The sequence below is a fragment of the Armigeres subalbatus genome, chromosome 2, assembly GCF_024139115.2.
Source record: "Armigeres subalbatus isolate Guangzhou_Male chromosome 2, GZ_Asu_2, whole genome shotgun sequence".
In the NCBI taxonomy this organism is placed as follows: Eukaryota; Metazoa; Arthropoda; class Insecta; order Diptera; family Culicidae; genus Armigeres; species Armigeres subalbatus.
The window spans coordinates 208,442,516-208,465,783 of record NC_085140.1 but is presented as its reverse complement, the minus strand read 5'-3'; the positions used below and the strand labels follow the sequence as shown (position 1 = coordinate 208,465,783).

At 41.3% G+C, this 23,268-nt stretch overlaps 1 protein-coding gene across 9 annotated transcripts in view; it reads left to right on the top strand.

The window, feature by feature from the left end:
• Nucleotides 1-23,268, top strand: part of LOC134211559 (BMP-binding endothelial regulator protein) — a 252,358-nt gene that overhangs the window by 86,806 nt on the left and 142,284 nt on the right. For all 9 annotated transcript variants that reach the window (XM_062688541.1, XM_062688539.1, XM_062688538.1 and 6 more), the window contains 2 exons: nucleotides 111-323; nucleotides 22,977-23,056. In XM_062688541.1, the coding sequence (XP_062544525.1) occupies nucleotides 227-323; nucleotides 22,977-23,056 (177 nt within the window). In that variant the 5' untranslated portion in view covers nucleotides 111-226. The remainder of the gene's footprint in view (nucleotides 1-110; nucleotides 324-22,976; nucleotides 23,057-23,268) is intronic.

Here is a 23,268-nt window from a genome sequence, read left to right as displayed (position 1 = left end):
GTCAAGTTTCATGGGAAGAATTTTGTTAAGCCAATTAGGAAAATCCTTTCGATATGACGGCTGCCCATTGTATGGTGACTAATGTATTCTTTCTCTGTTTTTCCTTTCAGGGCTTTTAGTGAAGATCGTTCATTCTCGTTGGTGCTTTCGGTTCCATCAAAGCTATGCAGGTTTTGTGCAATAGTGAAAATCATTAACCAGTGGATCTGTGTAACGCCAAATTCAAATGGCGTGCAGTTTAAAAATGTCTTTAAGCTTAGCGTTATTAAGTGCGCTCATCTGTTCGTGTTTAATGGTTGCTGTCAATGCTGATGCTGCGTTAGGTGAGTAATAACATAATAATGGTGCTGACTGCTGTTTAATGAGGCAGCTCAAACTTACCCAAAGTTGCTCCAACTTGTTTGAGTTACTTCTAGTTTCATCAACGTGCTTTTTTCATTGAACTCCTATGGCTGAATGGAAAACGACTCACTTTTAATAAACTCTTTAGCAATTCCTATCTACTTTGGAAGCCAGCATAATTCATTTGTTTTATGTACATTTAGGGGTGCTTTTTATTGAAGTAAAAGAAAGGGCTGCTTTCAAGTTCAACGTTCCTCCTGGGCCTGGTAATAGTTTTAGTTCTAACCGTCTAAGTTTTAAATCTAACCGTCTTGAAAATTCAAGAATTATCAACGTTGTATCCAAATACAACTTTATTCCGATTCATAATGTAAACAAATTCGCTGCAACAGAAATTTCCCAAAACACAGCACAAACATTCCACTGCATAGTCATGTGAGCTGATACACGGCTGAAATGTTTGCACTTAAAAAAATGGCCACGAGGCACCACTTCACAAAATACCAATGGGTAATGTGTCGCCAAAAATTCCAGCCGAAAATTCACCACTTGCCGGCCGTGTGCGCACGCTTGCTCTTAAACCGTGGCTTGATTATGCAAAAGATCTGTATTCTGCGGTTCCTAATGTCTTATTAGCATCATCATCATCACCTCGACTCGCGCATAGCTACAGCGATCGAGTTCGGAATTGTATTTTGATTTCGAACGATGTAGAGTAAAATGGGGTAGGGCGAGAGGGGTAGACCTTTGATTAATAAATCACATATTTATAGAATTCTGTGAGATTTGAAAATAAACAAACACCGATCATTCTATGTTCAAAGTATTTCAGAAAAAACATCGATATTTGTCTTTTTATACGTTCATATATGATGCTGATGTATTATTTGAAAATAGTAAGGAATAGTTTGGTAGAATTGATGACTGAAATGGAAATGTTGTGAATGTTGAACAGCCGTTTGTTTTTTGCCAAACAAGCAGGAATTCAATTCTGTCTTTTTTATGGGCAACCATTAGGATCTTATCTTCAGAGTCATGCCCCATCTTACTTTAGGATGAGATGTTACGATAGATAGATTAATTTTGAATTTTTGTTACTGTTTCGGACATTGCAACCCCATTTCGATACACTGCTTATTCGGCATGAAATACCCGAAAAATCTTTCCGATGACGCCGGCACTCCCTGGCGTTGGCTGCTAGCTGGTATGCCGGTGTGTACATTATTAATTTCCACATTCAGTGAAGATCCGCGTTCTTGTGTGCGATTTTTTCTTCTTCACCGGGGTGTCCCATTGGCAAACCTGTTGTCGCTGTCGCATGTCCCCGGCTCGTTATAGTTGTTGTGTCTACAGGTTAACGGCATGGTTGAAAGCATGAGCGTAGTGATATGAGAAGGAATGGGGTTATTACCATTCCAATCAGCTTTATTAGGACTCCTCGCCCCTACAAAACCGCGTACACCCATTTACCTTTTGTTGCTTATTACTTTTAGCTTCGGTTACAATTCAGGAGCGCCTACAAATCAATTTTTACTTTTGTAGGCAATCTGTCGCGATACGATCCTATCGTGAGCATATAAAGAAATTGAAAATTAGATTCTCTAAATGAAGGCTATACAATTGTTCGCACATATCCTACAAATCAAAATTCACTCATTACGTCTATGGCCAAAGAGTCCGATCGAACAAATAGCACCATCTCTTTTGCGTCACCTTTTCCAATCACCTCTCCGCCCAATAGTTGTTTACGACCTGAGGTTACGATTGATGAGTTTTCGACAGCCTCTTTTCATCGTCGGATCTATTTGGTGGGCTTCATCTCCTGAGAGTCATCTGGCACGTCGTCGTCGTCGTCGCTGGCTGGGCAAACCTATAAATTTTGGTTTGATAGCGCTCATCATCGCGCTTTGCAGCCCCTCCACAATATCCGTATGTATGTCAATATGTTATTCGAACGCGAACGGAAAGTGAGTGTGAGAGAGGTAAAGGTAACTGCGAGGCTCGAAAAATAAAGCTCCCGGCTATAGTGCGCTTTCTGATAATAGTCTCCATCATAGCCGAAGAGCGAAAAGTTGGTGACCGGTTCTCTGCATGAAACCCTCAAAAGACACATTCACCGAACTGACGGCGCGACTTGACGGCGAACGTCAATTTGCAAGCATTTGCGATCTTTTTTCGTGACTGGTTTATAAACTGTCTATAAAACATCCAAATTCCTTCCCGAGGAGTATTTGTTGTCCCCCCTCTCTCTAGACGCAAACTCGTCCGACTCGTCGAAGGTTGAACCGACCAGATGGATCGGAGAAGAATGCTGCACGCCGTACAGCATCCAGCTGCACTTGCATAAAAGCACTTGTGTCGAGAAGGAAAAGTATATGCGATTAAATCATCTACTGGAGGTAAATATCTTCGTATACGAAGGTATATCAGTATTCTTCTGAATATGTTATACGACTCGTTAAAATTGCTTGGGGGTTTAAAGGTTTTGATGGATTTTTTGTAATTCCATAGTTTCTGAGGTTTGCCATTTGTTTTAGATACACAGAAAAAATAAAAGCTAATCAGCGCGTAAAAATTTAAGACGCGGAAAATTAAACTATTCTTGGCGTACTTGGTCCTTTTCCAATATTACATTACACAGATAAAAAAAGTTGTTGAAATTTACACGAAAAGTAATACACATAAAGGGAACGCAGTAGTAGTAGTAAAATTCTTCTTTATTTAAACATTTTTTGTTCTACAATTATTTTTAATTTTTAATTTAAATTTAATTTAATTATTTATGTATAGTGATCGGCCGGCTTGCCCCCCCCCAACTTCGATTTTAATTATTATTATTATAGAGTTTTGGCACTTCCTCGGCAAGCGTGCTGGGAATTTTCACCTACCCCAGGCAATCTGAATGCCAAAGGGGATTAAGCCTGTGGATCTCATTCGCCGGTTGACTTAAAATGCTATAATAAACGTTTGCACCGGATGTATTAGTTATGGTGGTTCAGGAATCTTCTTACGATGCTGCAAGTTCCAAGAACCACAGTCTTTTGGATGCTATGGAGGTTATGAGATAGTTCCAGCTCTCCTAAGGATCTCAGAAGAGATTTCGGGACGATTCCGGTTGCTGAGATAACAACCGGAATTATACGCACGTCCTCCAGGTGCCACATCTGCTTCAACTCCTCCGCCAAGTCGTGGTACTTCGTTATCTTGTTGGAGAATGTTGTTTGGACATTATGGTCTAGCGGTACAGCAATGTCGATGAGGGTTACCCGCTTCATCCTTTTGTCATAGACCACAATATCGGGCCGATTGGCACGAATGAGGACATCCGTTATGATCTCGCGATCCCAGTACAGCTTCACGAAACTATTTTCCAGAACCGGGACAGGCACATATTTGTAGTAGGCGACAAACTGGTTAACCAAGTTGTGCTTTAAAGCAAGCTGTTGGTGCACAATCTTGGCTACTTCGTTATGACGTCGGTCGTCAGGCTGAGTCAGCTAAGGCTGAACACCCGGATACGATATGTTCGATCGTCTCTCCTACTGAATTGCACTTCCTGCAGCGGTCCTCCACGTTTTCGTGCAATATATAGTGCCGATAGTTCTTCGTCGCAATTACCCGGTCCTGGATGGCTACCATGAATCCTTCTGTTTCCGAGAAGAGTTCACCCCGCACCAGCCACGTATTCGACGCCGCTTTGTCGATATATTCCAGCTCCAGTTGATGGGGGTGCGTCCCATGCAACTCCTTCTGCTTCCACGATGCGATCATCTCGTCGACAGATTTGATGTCGCAATTCAGCTGATAGTCCTCCTGCGCCAGATGCAGGGCACTGAATCCGTGGTCAGCTTCACACACAGCGCGATAGATTTCGTGGCGGTTCTGGCTTTCCACGAATCCAGCAACTGCTGGATCTGGGAAACACATAGTGTTTGTATATCGGTGACGCCTCTTCCTCCTACTGTACGGGGCAGGGTGACTCTCTCAATGTACGATTTTGGATGGCGCATGGGATGCTTAGTGAACGCCACTCGTACTGCTCGTTCTAACGCCTCCAAGTCAGTCTTGGTCCACTTCACCACCCTGAAACTGTATGTCAACAAGGGCACAGCAAACGTGTTTATCGCCTTCACCTTGTTGCCGGCCGACAAGAGGCTCTTCAAAATATCGTTGACACGATGCAAGAACTTTTCCTGCAGCTCTTTCTTGATCGTCGTATGGCGAATTCCTTTCAGTTGCAAGAAACCTGGGAACTTGTACGTTTCGCCTTCAACCATGTTTCGAATCTCCTCCTGTTCGTTGACGCGGAAACTGTCGGCATCCACCAGGTGACCCCGGTGTAGATGTAAGGATCGACATTTATCGATACCAAACTCCATCCGGATGTCGTTGCTGAATACTGTTACAAGCCGCAGAAATTGGTGCAGCTTCTCCATAGATTCCGCAAACAGCTTCAAGTCGTCCATAAAGAAGGTGTGGGTAATGTTTGTACTCCTTTCCCCACTCTTCAAATGATAGCCATAGTTGTGTTGGTTGAGTGCTCTGCTAAGAGGGTTCATGGCAAGGCAAAACCATAGAGGACTAAAGGTATCGTCTTGGAATATGCCCCTCCTGATGCTGAGAGTCCTAGACCGTAACACCTTTTCTCCGTCGGTAATGTGTAGGGATGTGCTCCACATCCCCCTAGCGTGCTGCATTAGCCTGATGACGTTACCGTCTATCTTATACAATTGCAGTACCTTAAGAAGGTACGAGTGAGGTACTGAGTCGTATGCCTTTTTATAGTCGATATACGCCATGCTCAGGTTTCTTTGCTTGTGGGTGGCCTGCCCAACTACGACTGCATCAATGATGACCTGATCCTTGCAGCCTCGTATGTTACGTCGACAACCTTTTTGTTCCTCGGTCATCAGGTTGTTGACGTCGCAATGGTTCTGCACCCTCCTCGCTATTACCGATGACAGCACTTTGTACAGACTCGAAAGGCACGTTATTGGTCTGTACTTGGCTGGGTTCAAAGTGTTCCGATCCTTCGGCAGAAGATAAGTGACACCCCTAGTGATGAATTCCGGTAGCTGCCAAGGGTTATCTAGTACCGTGTTGAAGCATTCCGCCATCCGCCCGTGGACTGTTGTGAGTTTTTTATACCAGAAATTATGCACAAAATCGGGTCCTGGTGCAGCCCAATTCCTGATATACCGAGTAGCCTCACGTATGTCTTGGGCGGTCACGTTGATAGCGGTCATGTCTCCAATTCCACCACAATATTGCTCTTCTTCTGCCATCCACACCCCATCGCCGTTGTTTATGACGGAGCTCTCCCATAGATTGGACCAAAACTGCGTGACTTCTCCAATCTCCGGAAGGCCCTCGCCAAAGTCGGCTTTGTCGTTTCGGATGTGGTTGTAGAACTCCCTTTCGTTGATGTTGAACATTCGATTTTGCTCCTTCCTCTTCGAACATTCTCCATAACGTCGCAGTCGTTTAGCAAGAGCACTCAACCGCTGTACATGGGTGTCGAGGATCTCAGTTATGTTCGCCTCGGTGAGATCACGGAGTTCTGTGGGTTTCACAATTTCAGCAACATTCCGAACTTGCCTGGTTGATCGATTCCCCTGCTTGTACTGTGTTAATAGACCAAATTTTGACCGCAGTGTGGCGATGCGGGACTCCAGACGTCGCATCCACGCGGGTTTTCGTGCTTTGGGGCGTGCGCGTCCAACACTCTCACCTTGTGTGCGCGTTCGCAATCCCAACGTTCTTACAACAGCCACTGCAGCCGAATACACGATAAATTGCAGCTCCTCAAGGTTCTCCACGGTTTCCAAGTACTGTGGCAAAATATCCTGGTTAAGGATGCTTACTGTACTCGTCAACCGGTAGGAGTACTGCAACTTGGGTATTCGGTGTCGGGACATGGGGTCTGTCCCACCGAACTGTGTAACTGCTGTGCCCATATGATTAGCTAGTTCGTCCTTCAATTGCTGTCGTTGCAATTCCACTGTTGGTCCTGGAGCGGCGGGTGCAATCGAATCGCGACGGTTACTTGCGATTGATGCATCCAACCCAACAGAACTCCTTCTCGACGTATCGCTCGATCTTGCCTCCTCCTCCTCTCCCAATTCCCTCTGCACTTCCCGCTTGATGTACTCCACGTCTTCTGGAGTCAGCATATTATGTGACATAATAGCTCTCTGGCGTGTGTACAACTTGTTCTGGTCAAGCTGGGGTGCAAACCGAGGGAACCTCTCATTGAACATCTCCAGCATCGCCGGTCTGCCGGACATATCCGTCTCCATCCTGGTGCAAACGTAGTAGCAACGGATCACGTACTGATTCATCTCCCTTGTCCACATGATCCGTTGCTGTCGGCGGCCCGCTAACGTGAGTGATTGACGTCGATCAATCACAGCAACATCAGCAGGTGCAGCATTGCCTTGGTGATTTCTTCTGCTGCCGTTTCTGTTTTGCCTTGTCGGAACGGGCTGAGCCCGATGACTAGAGGGTCGCTGTTGCACCTCTCCTTCCTCTAGCCGCTGGCCGCTCGCTCTTTCCTCCGTTCCAGGACCAGCTCCAGTAGGGGCTCCCTTCTCGGGCAATCGCATGGGTGGTATTCTTCTTGAGCGTAACTCCATATTTGGGTGTGCTTTCATTCCCGGAAGCTACGGGTTCTGTAAAGTTATTTAATTCTTTACAGTGCTAAATAGCTAGGTTCAAGCACCAGTGCTCGCTCGAGGGTAGTTTTTCATTGGTGCTTAGGAATTGGGCCTTCATTGGGCTCCCACCTACTCGAAATGGTGGTTTTTCATGGACGCCCAGAGTATTTCACCTTCCCACCTATTATTATTATTATTATTATTATGTTGTTACTTAATTTTTTAAATATAATGTATCATGACGGCCTTCAGGAGGCGCTAGTGTTTTTTTTTAAATTTGATAACCTAACTACTATGTACACTAATATTTACAATAAAAATTTGATAACCTAGATTGGAACTAGCGCCCTAAGCGCTTGTTGGTCCGAGTGCAAGGAACGGACCCTAAACTTTTTTTTTACACTCACCAAAGCGTTCATGTAAGGTTTTTATTTCGGCCAGACGGTGGACCTCGGATGTTCTTGTCCTGGGAGGGGTGTTGAGGATCATCCTCAGGAATTTGTTTTGAATCCGTTGAAGTTTGAGGTGGTGGGTTTTAGCGCAGCTCTCCCAGACCGGCATGCTATATTTGATCACAGGGAGGATGATTTGCTTGTAGACAGCAAGCTTATTTTTCAGGGACAATGACGACCGGCGGTTGATCAAAGGGTACAGTAGTTTCAACAAGACGTTACACTTTGTCACCGTTTTGTCAACCTGTTGCCTGAAAATAAGCTTACTGTCGAGGGTCAAGCCAAGGTAGTCGGCCTCATTGGCCCATTCCACAGTCGTGCCATTGAGGATGATTTTACAGTCCCCATGCGGAACAAGTTTAGGGGATTTGGAGTGGGGGAAAATGATGACCTGGGTCTTCGCCGCGTTGATACAGATCTTCCAGCTGGTGAGGTACTCTGTCAGGGCATCCAGGCCTCGTTGGAGTTTTGCCACCAGCGCTCTGATCACTCTACCGTTGTAGACGATGGATGTGTCATCTGCGAACAGAGACAGAATGCCGCCTTCTGGAGGTTCTGGCATGTCGGAGGTGAACAGATTGAAAAGCAGGGGCCCGAGGATGCTGCCCTGGGGGACGCCTGCGACGATGTTGTGCGCATTGGAACTCGCACCGCTGATTGAGACCCGGAATGTCCTTGCCGACAGGTAATTGTTGATGATTTTCACCAGGTAGCTGGGAAGATTGTAGCGTTGTAGTTTGTACACCAGGCCATCATGCCATACATTGTCAAATGCCTTCTCGACATCGAGTAAGGCCATGGCGGATGTTTTCGAGACAAACTTGTTCCGTCTGAGGACGTTGGTAACTCGGGTCAGTTGGTGTACAGTTGACCGACCGCGTCGGAAACCAAACTGTTTCTCGAGCAAGATGTTGAGATTTTCGGCAGACTCAAGTAACCGATGATGAATAGCTTTTTCGAATAGCTTGGATAACCCTGAGAGAAGGCTGATGGGTCGATAACTTTTGGGAGAGGAAGGATCCTTCCCAGGCTTCCGGATGGGGATGACTTTCGCTGACTTCCAGGACGATGGGAAGTAGCTGAGCCGGAGACACTGATTAAAGATCAGTGAGAGGTGCTCGAAGAACGGAGCACTCATGTGTTTGAGCTCGAGATTCAGGATGCTGTCGAATTCAAATTTCGCCGCCCCTACCGAAAAATAGAGGGGGCGATTTAACATAAAGTTGTGCCAAAACGTTCTATGCTAAGACAATGTAACAATAAAACGGGACTTAGTTAACTCCTTGATAAAGGTACAATATATGTAACCGAAACGTCGGATAAAAACGTAAAACCCGTTTTTGAGCATAAGAAGACTGAAAGCCATAACCTCAAATATCACCATCATAGTCGATCTCTCCTAGAAAGTTCTACTCAATAAATATTTTTTTAGAGCAAACCCTTCATTACATTTGTCAAATCTACAAAAAATAAGCCGCTTCAGAACAATTTATATTTTCTTGAATTTTTTCGCCAAGTTTTGGTATGGATGTCTAATGAGGGATCAAGTATCCTCATATTGGGGCAACAACGCAAAATCCAATTACCCTGAAATTGTGGTGGAATGTTGGCATTTTTATCAGTGAAGATGATTTGGTCGGGGTTCTGCCAACACGCACCAAACGGCTTATTGACTGACTTGTGATATTTTGATCGTAAAAGTAAAACGAAATCATTTCATATCAATTCATCCACACATTTGTTGTAGGATATCCATAGTTATGGGGTAGTGGGGAATCGGGCAGAAAAATGTTTTTTTTTTGGCAATTTGGTGCGATTTGGCAGAACCCCGGCCATTTAGCATATTTATGGCATTGTGCTGAGAAAAAATGATAACATTTGGTCATTATTGGGAGAAGTTGTTCAAATTTTGCGTGGTCACTAAAAACATCTCTAGGAGGGACAAATTGGTGGACCCTCCTTAGCCGTGCGGTAAGACGCGCGGCTACAAAGTAAGACCATGCTGAGGGTGGCTGGGTTCGATTCCCGGTGCCGGTCTAGGCAATTTTCGAATTGGAAATTGTCTTGACTTCCCTGGGCATAAAAGTATCATCGTGTTAGCCTCATGATATACGAATGCAAAAATGGTAACCTGGCTTAGAAACCTCGCAGTTAATAACTGTGGAAGTGCTTAATGAACACTAAGCTGCGAGGCGGCTCTGTCCCAGTGTGGGGGATGTAATGCCAATAAGAAGAAGAAGAAGGAGGGACAAAACACAGTAAATAATAGAGTAAATAAGGTTGTCAATCAAGCATTTATTTGTCTAGAGGATCTATTATAAAAATACGCTATAACAATACTACTTTATATAGGAAAATTATTTTAACCTTCCGGGACTCGCATGATCCTGGATCACTCATGCAGTCCCACTCGTCTTGGGAACGACAAGCGAGCTTTTTTCGAAGGTGTTGTACTTTTTACAACGGCGCGAGTCCCGGAAGGTTAAGCTTTTAGTGGAATGTATTTACTTGTCATAAGACGAGATTGTACAATTCCATTTAATTCCACTACTTTATTTAGAAGTGGAATTAAATGGAATAGTAAAAACTCATCTTATGACAAGTAATACTACTTTAGTTCTCTTCAAAACAGGGGAGAATCAAGTCTCTCTCCCAAGGAATCAAGTCTCCCCACCTTTCCCTACTGCATAAAGTTTGAGTTTAAAAAATCGAATACGGCAGGTCTCCTACGTGCATGACTGTATACAAATTTATAATTTGTGACAAACACCTTTAATTAGCTATTGGTGAAATGCCAATAAGAGCAGCGAGTTAAATGGCCAGCGAAGTTTTAGAGTGAGTATTTTTCCTAGATCCGTAATTTCATTTCCGCCATGAACAAAGCATCCAACGGATAATTATTGGAAAAAAATCTTAGTCAATAGTTTCAAAATAGTTGAAAATAGTGACTTTTTTCGAGAAAAAGTGACTTGAGGTCGAAAAAAGAGACTTTTTTTGACTTGCCCGAAAAAAAGTGACCAAGTCACTAAAAAGTGACCCGCTACTAGGCCTGTAATTGAATATTAATTCTGGATTCCGGAATTATTTGTAGTGAGAAGTGTCGTTAAAAAGTATTTCGATGGAAATTTTCATCAGAAATATCCGCTTTTTGAGAGATGCAAAATTCCAAAAGATTTCTGATGAACAGATTTTTTTAAAAAAATTTTCGCAGATTTTTTTGAAGAGATCTTTCAGAGTGCTGACCTGTTTATAGGACGGTGGAATATAATGGGTTATTCATTGTTCACATTTGACACTCTTTTGAAATTTCTTCCCTTTGACTTGTATATTATTATTATTATTATTATTGTCTTTATTTTAGAGGCTTTCAGCCCTAGGCTCGCTCACCTCTTAACTTGAATATTAATTGATTCCTTTAGAGTCTTGTTTTTGCTTGTTGATATTACAACACCTTTCGTTCTATCTAGATTTACAAAGATAGTAAGAAAACATAAACTGAACTTTCATCATCGAGTCATGGAGCGTGCTTAACGGGTCCGAAAGAAAAAAAAAGCACATTTAATCAAAAATTTGAATTGCATTGTAAATTGTGTGCAGTGCTCGCGTGCGCTCGCTCGCTTGACTGCAATAAACAGGATAACCTACATTAAAAATTCGCAAAAGTGAACCTGTTCACGCGTTGTTAACCACCGTACCGAACCGGTTCCCAGCCGGAAGTGACAAATATTATCGACAAACTGCCACTGTGCAACGCCGAGGCCGAAAATGCAACAAACGAGCGAGCTACCGTGCTGAAATGGCACTTTTTACTGTCTTAATTAACAGCCAAAGCCAATCAAACATCGATAGAGCATCAATAAAAAAATAAACTCTTACCAGACACAGGTCCCGGGGCAGTTGGAAACTGTTATGTCTAGGGTGTCTGCCAAACAGATGGGGTTGTCGTCCGTAAGACTGCTATAGTGGCAATCGGTCGTCGATGCAGGGTGACAAATTTCATAATAGTTATGGACATAAAGCTGTTAGATAAGATGTTTATTTTGACAGGTGAACTAGAGTGAACGGGCGCTGCAGCATAGATACAACAATGTTTGCAGATTCGCAACATTGTGGCTATGCAGTTATTATAGAACCGCTTTTTGACCTTCACAAGCGCTTTGGAGAACTATGATGTTGAGACTTGGTGCAATGAATTGCAGTAACCAGAGACCTTAGAGTGTGACGTTTGACATACTGGTTCTACAGGTTGGGTACGTCGTCCTGTCTTGAAGCCGTATGGTTGAACAGTATTAGATGCAGTATGTCACTTTTCCAAATGAGGATAATTTGATTGCTCCAAGTCAGTGGTGTTAAAATTTTCGTTAAAAATTCTTGAATCAAAATAATCGTTACCAGCAGGAAAGCATCAAACATAAATGTGTCTTTACACGCAGTGACTTAGTGAATATCAATGATGGTAAATACGATTAACCAGTGAATGCTTGATTCGTGAATTTTACTCAACTTGTTTTTATTTTTTTAGAGACTATATCCCTTTCTCGGTTCTTTAGCCGCCATTGAAATACATTTTCATTTCGATGTGTTACGTATAGACCGGCGGATGCCCTTAAAATTGTTCAATGGCGACTCCACAAATTCTACTATTTCAATGATGAATGCTTCATCAATTAATCAATTTTCATTCATAATTTATTTGCATAGCTCCGTTCACAGCAGAACTAAAATGGCTGGATCTCGCGAACGATCTATGTGCTAAAACTGTACTACCAAGCGTACTTTTAGAAAGGCTTACATTTACGTTATCAAAATACAAAATAAAATTTAAAGGAAAACTCTTTACGTTTTGTAAATTCACAAATTTTGATTTACAATATTATTATTTAAGTTTTCAGTGTAGAACATTGAAAATTGTCATACCTCATATAGTATTCAAAGTTCATCGTAATCGCTTTCGCGAAGGTTATATCTGAAATCCGGACCGTCACGACGAAAACGTGTCCACAGACGGCAATATGAGCTACGGGAGTTCAATCATCTGTGAAGCAACAACGGCAGCATAAAACAGAAAGGACAGCAGATTCATGTTTGATAAACATCTATGAAATTTACACAGCTACCAGTATTTAAAATATACAACATCTGCGCCGATCATCTTCCACGAGGCAGCTCACTGTATTACCTCTGTTGGTAGGTACCATCGTCGTTTACCGATGATGGTGAGGCTGTGTCACGAATTCAATGTGATGAGGTTTTTCAAAGGGCCTCATCTAACAACAGATAATGTCTCCCTACGGATTGGATTCATGTTTTATTTGCTTCATTTTCATTAAATTAACATAAAAGACAAAGACATAATGACATTTACATAATTAATTATTTATAGCTTTATTTTCCATTAAATAATATATTTTTGTGGGTCAGTTAGCCATGCCAACATGTGGTTGCTATTCAAGCGACTTCGAGTTTGACTCTTAAGTTCGAGTAATTTAATATCTACTGGTACTGTTTATTTTTTCCTTTGTTTCGTTTTTATATTGATATAAAATCCGCGTTGTTTCTAATATTTGAAACCTAATATTTCAATGAGAACACATGAAAATTAATTTGATTTTCAGAAAAAAATTGATAAGAACAAATGAACAGGTTTCAGCTGACGTCTGGTCTAATCATCCTTCTCTTTCAAGCCTATAGGAAGGATACTTTGGATTTGACATCAAAAAGTTGCCAGCTCGCTACTTGCATTTTAGTTGCAAACTTCTTGCAAGATTTTTGCATTTCGCGTTTTGAAAAAAAAAAAACTCAAAGGTGCAATCCAAACGGGTTGTACGCAAAGGTGACGTAGGACTATGTAGTTATTCGAAATTGATGGTATTTGCCATAATAATTTGTGTCGTTTCATTAACATTGAGCAAACTGCTCGGAGGCCAACTGAATCAAGAAGTCGAATAGTTGTTCCCAGTTGGATGGACTCTGAGTCTCTAACTGTGGAATTAACATGACTCATCGGCCGCTGAAGCCACTCGACTGGCTTTCAGTCGGGGACATCACAATCCTTACTTTGCCACGTACGCTTACATCGCGGGCGAAAACCAAATAAATATATTTGCGTTTGGTTTCACGCCACTTCTGATTCTGCTTCTTTCTCCTTTATTTCGGGCATTTTTTGAGGATGGTGTCCTCCAAAAAAGTCTTTATACAAAAGAAGGTTCCGACAATCCGATATGAATTTTCTTCAAAGTGCAAAACCCAATCGTAACTAGGGAGACGATCCAATTAATTTGAATAGATGGAAACACTAACAGCAACCAAGCTACCACGCTAAACTCGATGCCGCCGAAACAATCCATTTTCGCAATTAACTCTTTCTTTCCATAAAATTCTTGTCCTGAGAAGAACCAATTTTCTTTTCCCAATGCGTCTTTCCAATAAATAACTGCATCCAAATGCTTGTTGGCACCTTGCGTTGAAATTGTCCGACCGCCACTTGATGATTTTTCGCTAAGCCTCCACTACTTGGAATACATTTTCAGCATTGCCAGTGCTACCCACGCCTTCGTGCTGCTGTGTCCGCTCCGCTGAACCAAATTGTGTCGAACCGCTCCTTCCGCTCTTTCCGCGGAATCCCGATCAAAATGGCTCGCGTGCGCCGGAAAGCAGCTTTCTTGTATTCAATAAATTAAGCCCGTTAGCCCCGCCCCTTTGTGATCTGTATGAGTGTAAATATAATGTTCACTCATAACGATTAATGAAGGGGCGGGGCTAATGGAATTTCTTCATTAGATATAAGAAAGTTGCTTTTTGGCGCACTAGCCATTTTGATCGAGATTCCGCAGCAGACAACGGACCGTTCGAAGAATGACAAATTCTAAGAATCCTATGAAATTTTCTTGCAAGATTTTGAATTTGGTTATGATATGTTGGTTATCTAAGATGCGTATTGATGCGAGGAATAACAACAGAAATTTGACTCAAGACGAAGTTTCTTCATATTACAAAACATTAGCTTTCGGCATCTGTCTGTCCGAGCGACGTTCACCGATGGGTGGTTGCTGTAGATAGTTTCCACTGAGGGGGCGTCTTCATTGGTTTTATACAAAAGCCACCATTTTATACAAAAGAAGGTTGATCCGACTATTCTAAATAAACTTTCTTCAAAGTGCAAAACTCAATCGTGAATAGCGAATTTGATAGCGCGTCGGAGGGAGATGATGCAATAAATTTGAATAGATGGGATCACTAACAGCAACCAAGCTACCACGCCAAACCCGATGCCACCGAAACAGTCCATTTTCGCAATTAACTCTTTCTTTCCATAAAATGTTGGTCCTGAGAAGAACCAATTTTATTTTCCCAATGCTCCTTTCCAACTGACACCACAATTTGTAATAAATTTTCAGCAACGGCACTGTCGGTGGGGGATCGCCACAGTGCTATTTTTATGGTCAACCCTGTCTTCATACGAAATGCTGGTTTGTTGAGGTTGAGTGATCTGCAGCAACACATCGAGCACCACCACCAATGCGATAGATTTCCGTTGAAAATATTACCAGCGCCTCCGTTATGCTGTGTCCGCTCCGCTGCGATCACTTTGGTGCGTCCGCTGTGCGTGACATCTTGTTCAAACTGAGGATTAGATCCAAACCTGCAAGTGATTGATTTTTGATGTCTGTGTTAGTGATGCATGTACGTGATTGGTTAGTTTACCTATCGCTAAACATTTTATCAATTATCGATAATTAAAAGTTAAAAAATAGTATTTTCATATGAATACAAGGAAGCGTTGACTCATCCTTGATCGAATGGTCCAAAAAAATTGAAAATCCATCGAGAAACGGCTGAGATATTAAAGTTTAAAGTCTATCATATTTTCGTTACGGTCCCCGATTTTCGCAATCGTAAAGTGTACCCCAATATAGAAAAGACAGACGTAGTCCTACGTCAAAAACCGGGAAATTAAAGTGGATTTTTTTTGTATATCAGGGTAGCCGTTGTTCAATTTCGGCCTCTTTGAACTGAGTAAATTTATATTTCGGACACTAAAGGCTCTAATGAGATACAATTATTTCTAATTCCTTAGCAGATCATTATTGGCGGCCTAATACGATGTTTTTGAATTTTTAAATGATATCAATCAAAGGAAAATTGAGGCCTCTTCATGATTTAATGTTCGGTTCAAGTACCGTATTCTTATTTCGGTATTTTCACTTGATTCAAACTTCGGACAGCTATAAAATAATACTGGAATAAGTATTCGCAAATCAATTTGTATTTCATTGAAAAATATGTCTTTAAAGTAAAAATCCTTGTGAGTGATAAGTTGCGAAAAGGCCGACGGAGGTCTTTCGTAGGTTAGTTGGTTAAAGCATCACTGAGTACTGAGGGACGTGGATTCGAGTCCCATCGAAGGGAAAGTGGTTACCTCCAATACATTTGTAAAATCAAAATCTTCCAAATAATGTACATATTCACATGATCAACCTCGTTTTCAATTGCTTTTCCGTCCAGCAGACGGTTCGGCCCGCAAAGCCGTAGGCTTCCGCGCCTAAGGGGCCCCATACACGCTCCGACATGTTGTACAACTTTGACCTCGTCACCAGGAAATTTGGTTCGGTCGGAGTAAAGTCGGACCGTCTGTGGGCAAGTTGTACAACTGTTGGACAGTACAACTTGCCAACAGACGGTCCGACTTTACTCCGACCGAACCAAATTCCCTGGGGGCGCAGTCAAAGTTGTACAACATGTCGGAGCGTGTATGGGGCCCCTAATACGTCAAGGACCTTGTCATCATCCTCGGGCCGGAGGTCCTAACAGTCAAGGAGGAATTCCCCTCTCGGCTGCCCAAGGAAGCTATGCCACGGCCGGCCGATCACGTCTACGAAAAAAGCCGAAAAATGATTGTTTACCGAAATTAAACGCTTTATTCGTGGTTCTTTCAACTTACTCGCTAAGACGTACAAACAACCATGCGTTCGCCGTTTATTGCTCTTTTGTCTATTTGTCTTTTTTTTGTTTGTGTTGTCAAATTAACGGCTGGAATTTATTTGTCTATTTATTTGTTAAATCAAGATTCTTGTATCGATCAATCCAGCGAGCAGTACAGTGCGCGTAAGCAGAGCGGATCGTTGAAGTCGTTGCAAATGTTAAAATGAAACCAAGCTGTCGATTAGCTTTATCAACTATTGACGAATAGTACATCTTAAATGCCATTCGTATATCAAGTAGTAATTCAAAGTCTCTCACTAGATCATATCCCATCAATAGCGTAGTTGTGAGTTATAGGCATTTTACAACGGTGAATAGAAACAACAGGAAATTTTGAAACGCTTAGTTGGAGAAAGTTGTGTCCACACCAGTGCACAAAATGATCCAAAAGTTCTCAAAGTTGTCTGCAATCGGCTTTACTTCTTATGACAAGAAATGTTTTTATAAGTAGGCCACGGTTTTTCAAAAGGATAGCATCGTCATTGGGGTCTCCAGTAGCCTTGCGAGCAAAGGCGTACGATTGCAAATCCGGAGATGGCATTCTCGACACCCTGGGAATAGTGTATCCATTGTACTTGCTACACAATATACATACTGATGCAATGGCGGACATAGAAAGCTTTCAATTAATAACTGAGGAAATGCTAATAGAATACTGAGTTGAAAAGCAAGTTCCAATTGGAATGTAGAGCCATAGAAGTAGAAGAAGAATTCAATTGAAACCACCTAGGTAAGCTACTAAATATTTATCGTAAACAAAGTTATTTTGAAAACTCGAAGACGAAAATCGTGTTTTAAATCAAGAAAGAAAGAAAAGAAAAATTTGTGTAACATTAAGTTTTGAAAACAGATTTATGATTTTGTTCAGCGGCGCAGCCAAAATTTTTGAAAATACAAGACCGTACGGGGCAGTATGGTTTGAGTTTGAATTTGTTTCGAAATTCCGCGGAATTCCGTACAATTTTGTTAAAAGCTTGTTTTTTCCAATAAAATTTTTGTAAAGCCTGTCCACGTTAAATTTCGGACACTGAGATAATGTTCAATTTATTTGTAGCCATTTTATCAATTTGAACGAGAATGAAAACATGCTGAAAGCAACACATAAAGCGGAGAGATTTATTTGTCATGTAAATTGATCGTCTCAGTGCTTTGTGAAAATGTTAAAAATCGCATTGGAAGAGAGGTGTCCGAAATTTAACGTGGACAGGCTTTAATTTTTCGAAACGAAACGAAATCAAGAATTCAGTTTTTGTCATACTCTAATTCCGCGAAATTTCGCTGAATTTCGTTTCGAACCACCTGAAATGTTTTTTTTTCGAAATACCGCATATGCTTACTCAATAGATAACGAAGAACGATAAAACGAATGGCAAAAACTGTTGCGAATCATAACAAGCCATTATAACAAATTTATCAAATTTGTATATAAGTGCAAGATAACAGAATCGGATAGGCAGCCCCCACACAGAAGTGATGATTTTCGCTCATTTTGTGTTGCGGACCGAATAGCTGTGTAGAACAAGACGAAATGCTCCCCGCGTTTGGAGCTTTTTAAAAGAAATTTATCATGAGGTATAGTCTCCCGAATCAGTTCTTTATCATGGCAGCTTGCGAAAAAAGTCCCTCGCCGTATGTTACATATCGTATATGTATACAGAGACTATCAGTGAGAGACCTTGTAATTCTCTTTTGAATTCAAATACTGGATGTATATGTCATTCCCTCTTTTTGAAGTATTGAAAAACAGACATCTAGATCCGTTCTTCTGGTTTAATTTTCCTAACTAGAACTTAGGAAAACCAAATTTTACGCAATATATGAAAATTTTCCGTGTCGTAAAATCACTTGCAGACTGTTGTGCCCTGCAAACTAACATTGAATATGTTTCAAATTGGTGTGAGATCATTAGTAAACAGATGTATTTGAATCAATGCAAATCTATAACATCCACTCGTTGTTATATTCTGTTATTTACATTTTTTGTCTAAATCACACAGCGTTTTAGAGGGTTACATGGATCAAAGATCTTAGAATCGTTCTCAACAGTAAGCCTCGTTTTACTGAACATGTTTCTATCGCCAAGGGTAACGCAATGCTAGGATTCTTACGACGTAACGCAGGTTGATAATATTCATGCTCCCAAAATGGCTGTATTTGAGTCTCAACATACTTGAGTATTGAGTACAAATCTAAGCACCATATAACTCAGTTCACATTGACCGTATCGATGAGAGTACAGCTTCATCAGTTACGTTTTGTGCCACTTATCGCTGAACGACCCAACCAACTCATATCCAAACTGTTTTGCTTTGAATGACTTGCATCCATTGGCAGATCGTCGAGTGATGCGATGTTTATTTTGACGTCATAACGTGCAACATCGTTTGTTGATTACTACGACTACTATGGACCCGGTTGCCACCTTAGCAATGACGGGCGAAATAACTCATTTGATTTATGCTGCTTCAATCACGGTTCAATAAATTGTTTTGGTTTTTTGTCTTCAATAATTTTTAACCGTTTTTTTCAAATGGTATTCAGACTAACAGTTAAGCTGTGTAATTTACAAATAAAAGTCGGTGCCTTTATAAGTAAAATAAAGTTTTTTAAATGCGTTAGAAAGTCACGAAAACCTAGTTGTTTTGAGTAGGAGATTATAGGCACCTGTAGTTAGGGGTCTCCAGTAGCCTTGCGAGCAAAGGCCAATCCAGAGATAGCGAGTTCGATTCTTGGTCCGGTCTAGGATGTTTTCGAGTTGGTAACATTCTCGGCTCCATGGACATAGTGTATCCATTGTCCTTGCAATACAAGATACATACTCATACAATGCCGGGCATAGAAAAGCTTTCAATTAACAACTGAGAAAATGCTGATAGAATACTAACCTGAAAATCAGGTCAAGTTCCAGTTGGAATGTAAAGCCATTGAAGAAGAAGCTATAGTCTTGTAAATTTTGTGTCTGAACGTGAAATGCTTTGATATTTTGATTTATGTTGGTTAAAACTTCCAGGTCAAAACATCGAAAAAGCTTAAAGGAGGTATTTTGCACCATCCTCTTCTGACATACACACTCGAATCATTGCACAGGTTTCGGTGAATTTAGGTGAAATTTACCGAATTCACAACAGCAGGATTGTTCTGTAATTATTTCTTCGATGCACTGTGATTTTTGCCTGTGTTCAACTGTCAAAACCACCGAAAATCTGTAAAATTATTTACCGAACAGTTCTGCTGTTTAGATTTCTGTGAAATTTCAATTTCACAGAAATCTGTGATTTATTTTAAGTGTGTACAGAACAAGTGAATAGGATTTCGGCAGACTATTGCACTTCAGCACTCCCCTCTAAAGCCGTGTAATTGCATCTTAAAGTTCGAATTTACTTTATTATATCATAGATTCTCGAGTTTGCAAGCACACACGATTAAAGAGGAGTTTTTGCAAAACATTTTTTCTATCTTTGGCTTTTAAGCCTGTGCCGGGAATGAGACTGTACCGGGAATACCATCCGTAACCCTTTCTAAGTTATATTTTGTTTGAACAATGAGTAACAGGCAAGCAGAGACTCGTCAAGGAAACTGCAAATATTGACATCCTCTCACCTAGCTACTGATGAATGGCGCCTCAATCTCGAACAGTGAAACGACTAGTTTATCAATTTCGTAGGAATATTTGAAGGAAGTGGTTTCCATCGTGATTTGATCAATCACCCTTTGATTGCCTAGTAAACTAACCCTAGGACAAAGGGAGAGTACTTCGCCGGATAAACATTTCAAGTAACATTCTACAGAAACAAGACAACTGTACAAGAAGGAGCCTTGCATACACCGTGACACTTTACTTTGTTAGGACTTTCCGTCACCAGACCTAAATAAGATGCGCACCATCGAGCCCACTCGGATTAAGAGAAGGGACGGATTCCCACCACATACTGACCATCCAAAGCCAGCTAGCAGACATCGCGCAGAACGTGTTCGTAATCCGTATCTCGCCCACAAGATCTCTACGCTACATCTCGATTTTCAGGACTCTGCAGATGCAGACACCGAGATATGTACTTTCCCATAAACAAAACCGATGCAGCAACAACAAGCATTCGTGGAGATGCTGATGGGCAATGTTATGCTTCCACACCTCGCCGTAGCTTTCAGAAAGGTTTATTTAGTTGATAGCCTCGCGTGTAGATTTTCATCATCAACATTTCTCATTGTTAATTTAACGTGTCGCGATCGTTGAAAGAAAAGCAACACCCATCGCGATCACTTCACTTACTGACTGGGGGAAGTTGTCACCTTCTGTGCTGTGTCGTTGTGTTCTTGCGTTTGTTTGTTCCATCCAAATACGTGCAACCAAGATTAGGCGGCTGGCGGATGAAGTAATTCTCAGGCCGCGTCGGGAACCCAGAGAGATCAACCGGTAACTTGCCAGAACAAACATCCGGAAAGGAAGCTGGATTAGTTTTTATTTAATTAACGCTTTATGTTTTATTGCTTTGTGGTTTACACCATGTCAAATCGATCTATGTTGTCTGATGGCTTTGTAATCTTCCTGTTTAATTACCTAACGAACTAAATTTGTCAAATTTGATAAATAAGTAAACAGTAAATAAACTGTAATCTACAGAAAATAATTCTTTGCACAAATCGCAATCACACATGGAGCGCTCTTCTCTTCTCTCAGATTTCAAGATCCGCAAACATCGCAACATGCGTTTTCCTGAATACTGAGGAAACTGTATTCGTAACCTACTGACCTTAGCTCACCTCTTTTCATCTGCCCCATTTAAAATCAACTTTGTCTTAAAAAGTACTAGAAGTGCTACTGTGGAGCGTAAACACAGCTTTGGAAACGCACAATGTTTAAGATTTCAACTGTGCGCCATTCTCGGTATCAGAAGTGCTGCCGCGGCCGCGCCGGCTGCAGCAAGTCAGTGATCTGCTACAACTTGTTCTCCGTCGTCATCAAAGCGCGGTGGGGTCATAGCTCTCTTGTTATAGCATCCGACCGATCGAGCCTGAGTGCGCACAGTGGAGGAGGCAGTCTTTTGCCAAATTCGCTAACCGCTTTCTTCTGCACGAACACGGATTTGTGGCCGGTGTTTCGGGCGTGAAGTGTATCATGTGCCTAAAAATACACTGGAACAGGATTTAAAAATAAACATCAGTGATTTATTTATTTTGACATGCTTTATTTTTGGCCTGCGTGACTAATGCCGCCCATAGAAATTGAATTTTTGACTTGTTGTGATTCAATATTGAGGGATTCGATGTCTCCTTCTATAGGAAATCAATTGCGAACGACTTCTTTGGGCGTACGTCATTCACAGTGCAATATATTCCGTAGGTGGTACGGCAAGTTTCTTAGAATCGCTTCCTAGTCTTCGGCGCGTGTTCTCATCTGTAAATACACGAAGTCACAGCTCCAATAAAAAATAACATAATGACTTGCCTCGATTCGAATGAATCTCATTTTGGAAACAGTGTCTTTTCGTTTCTGGGGCAGCTAAGAATTATTATTGTTGGTGCTACAGAACTATTACACAGAAGTTGAGAAACGTGTTTATATAAATTCTGCATTCGCATACATTCTGACTATATGCTATATGTACTGACATATGCTATATGTGCAAAATCTTGAAATTTATAAGAGATGTTTTGAGAAATAATCATCGAAATAATATAATTTTGTCGAGCCAAATAGGCATACAATATAAAGATGCCACATTTGAGCTCAATCATGTCTATAACAATTAATAAATTTTCTAAAATCTATTTTTTTGTACTGTTGTCTTACATACTTAAGTGACATCGCATGTCTAACTTACAATCTCTTCCTAGATAAACGTAAGGAGGCGGCCTAAATTAAATTATATTAGAATGGCGGGAAAATTGAAAATGTATCATTTCACCTGTTTAAAAACAGGACAACACTGTATCTCACTAGACAAGTGTCTCATTGTTGTTTCCTGTAGCTACCTCCTCCTCTCCAATCAAACTCTGCGCCAATACCCTACTGTCGCGAGGCAAATCGACCAGAAGCATATTTTTTATAGATAAATAATAAAACCCTCCATAATGATACATTTGACCCTGTCCTACTTAAATGAAACATGAGCCCCGAGTATTTGTTGTTGTTGCCATTTTTCCTTCTCCGTCATATTTTTTCCCTTTTAAAATCATGTCAGCCATCTCGGTAAAACGCTAAGAAAACCAATCCGAACTGTCTATCCATCTGTCTGGTTGGCTCGTGGCTCGTGGAACGGAGATAGATTTGATCTAAACGCTCTGTTCATCGTCGAAGTCTATTGATAACTGTTAGTCAAGCGCCGCGCTATGTCGGCGGAATAGACATCATTGTGTGCGCTCGCGAGATATTCGTCAGCCTTCGCCGAAGTCGCAACTGTTTTTTTTTTCGCAATGCCATCCATCGTGTGTATACTGCGAGAAGTGGTACCTAGTTGCCATTTATTCTCTACATAATCATAATCACCATCATCTCGTCAAGATTTTCCTTTAACTTTGTGTTGTTGTTCCCGTCTCTTTACAGTCGGCATTAGAGAGCCTTGCGCGAACGAAGGTGAAGAGGTCAAAATCGACATGACGGCGTGCTACAAATGCATCTGCAAGGTAAGGATGATTATCTATTAGTGTCGGTTAAAGCATAGTTTGGAAAGGCTTGGCCGATTAAATATGCTGAAATAAGCGCTGAGCGCTTGTCGAGAACGATTCATTTGATAATATTGCAATTGAGTTGCTTTTTGTAATATTTTTTAGGTAAGCATATAAAGAGGACCGAGTTTATGATTTCTAGAATGCAATGTGGATTTATTTTATTATAT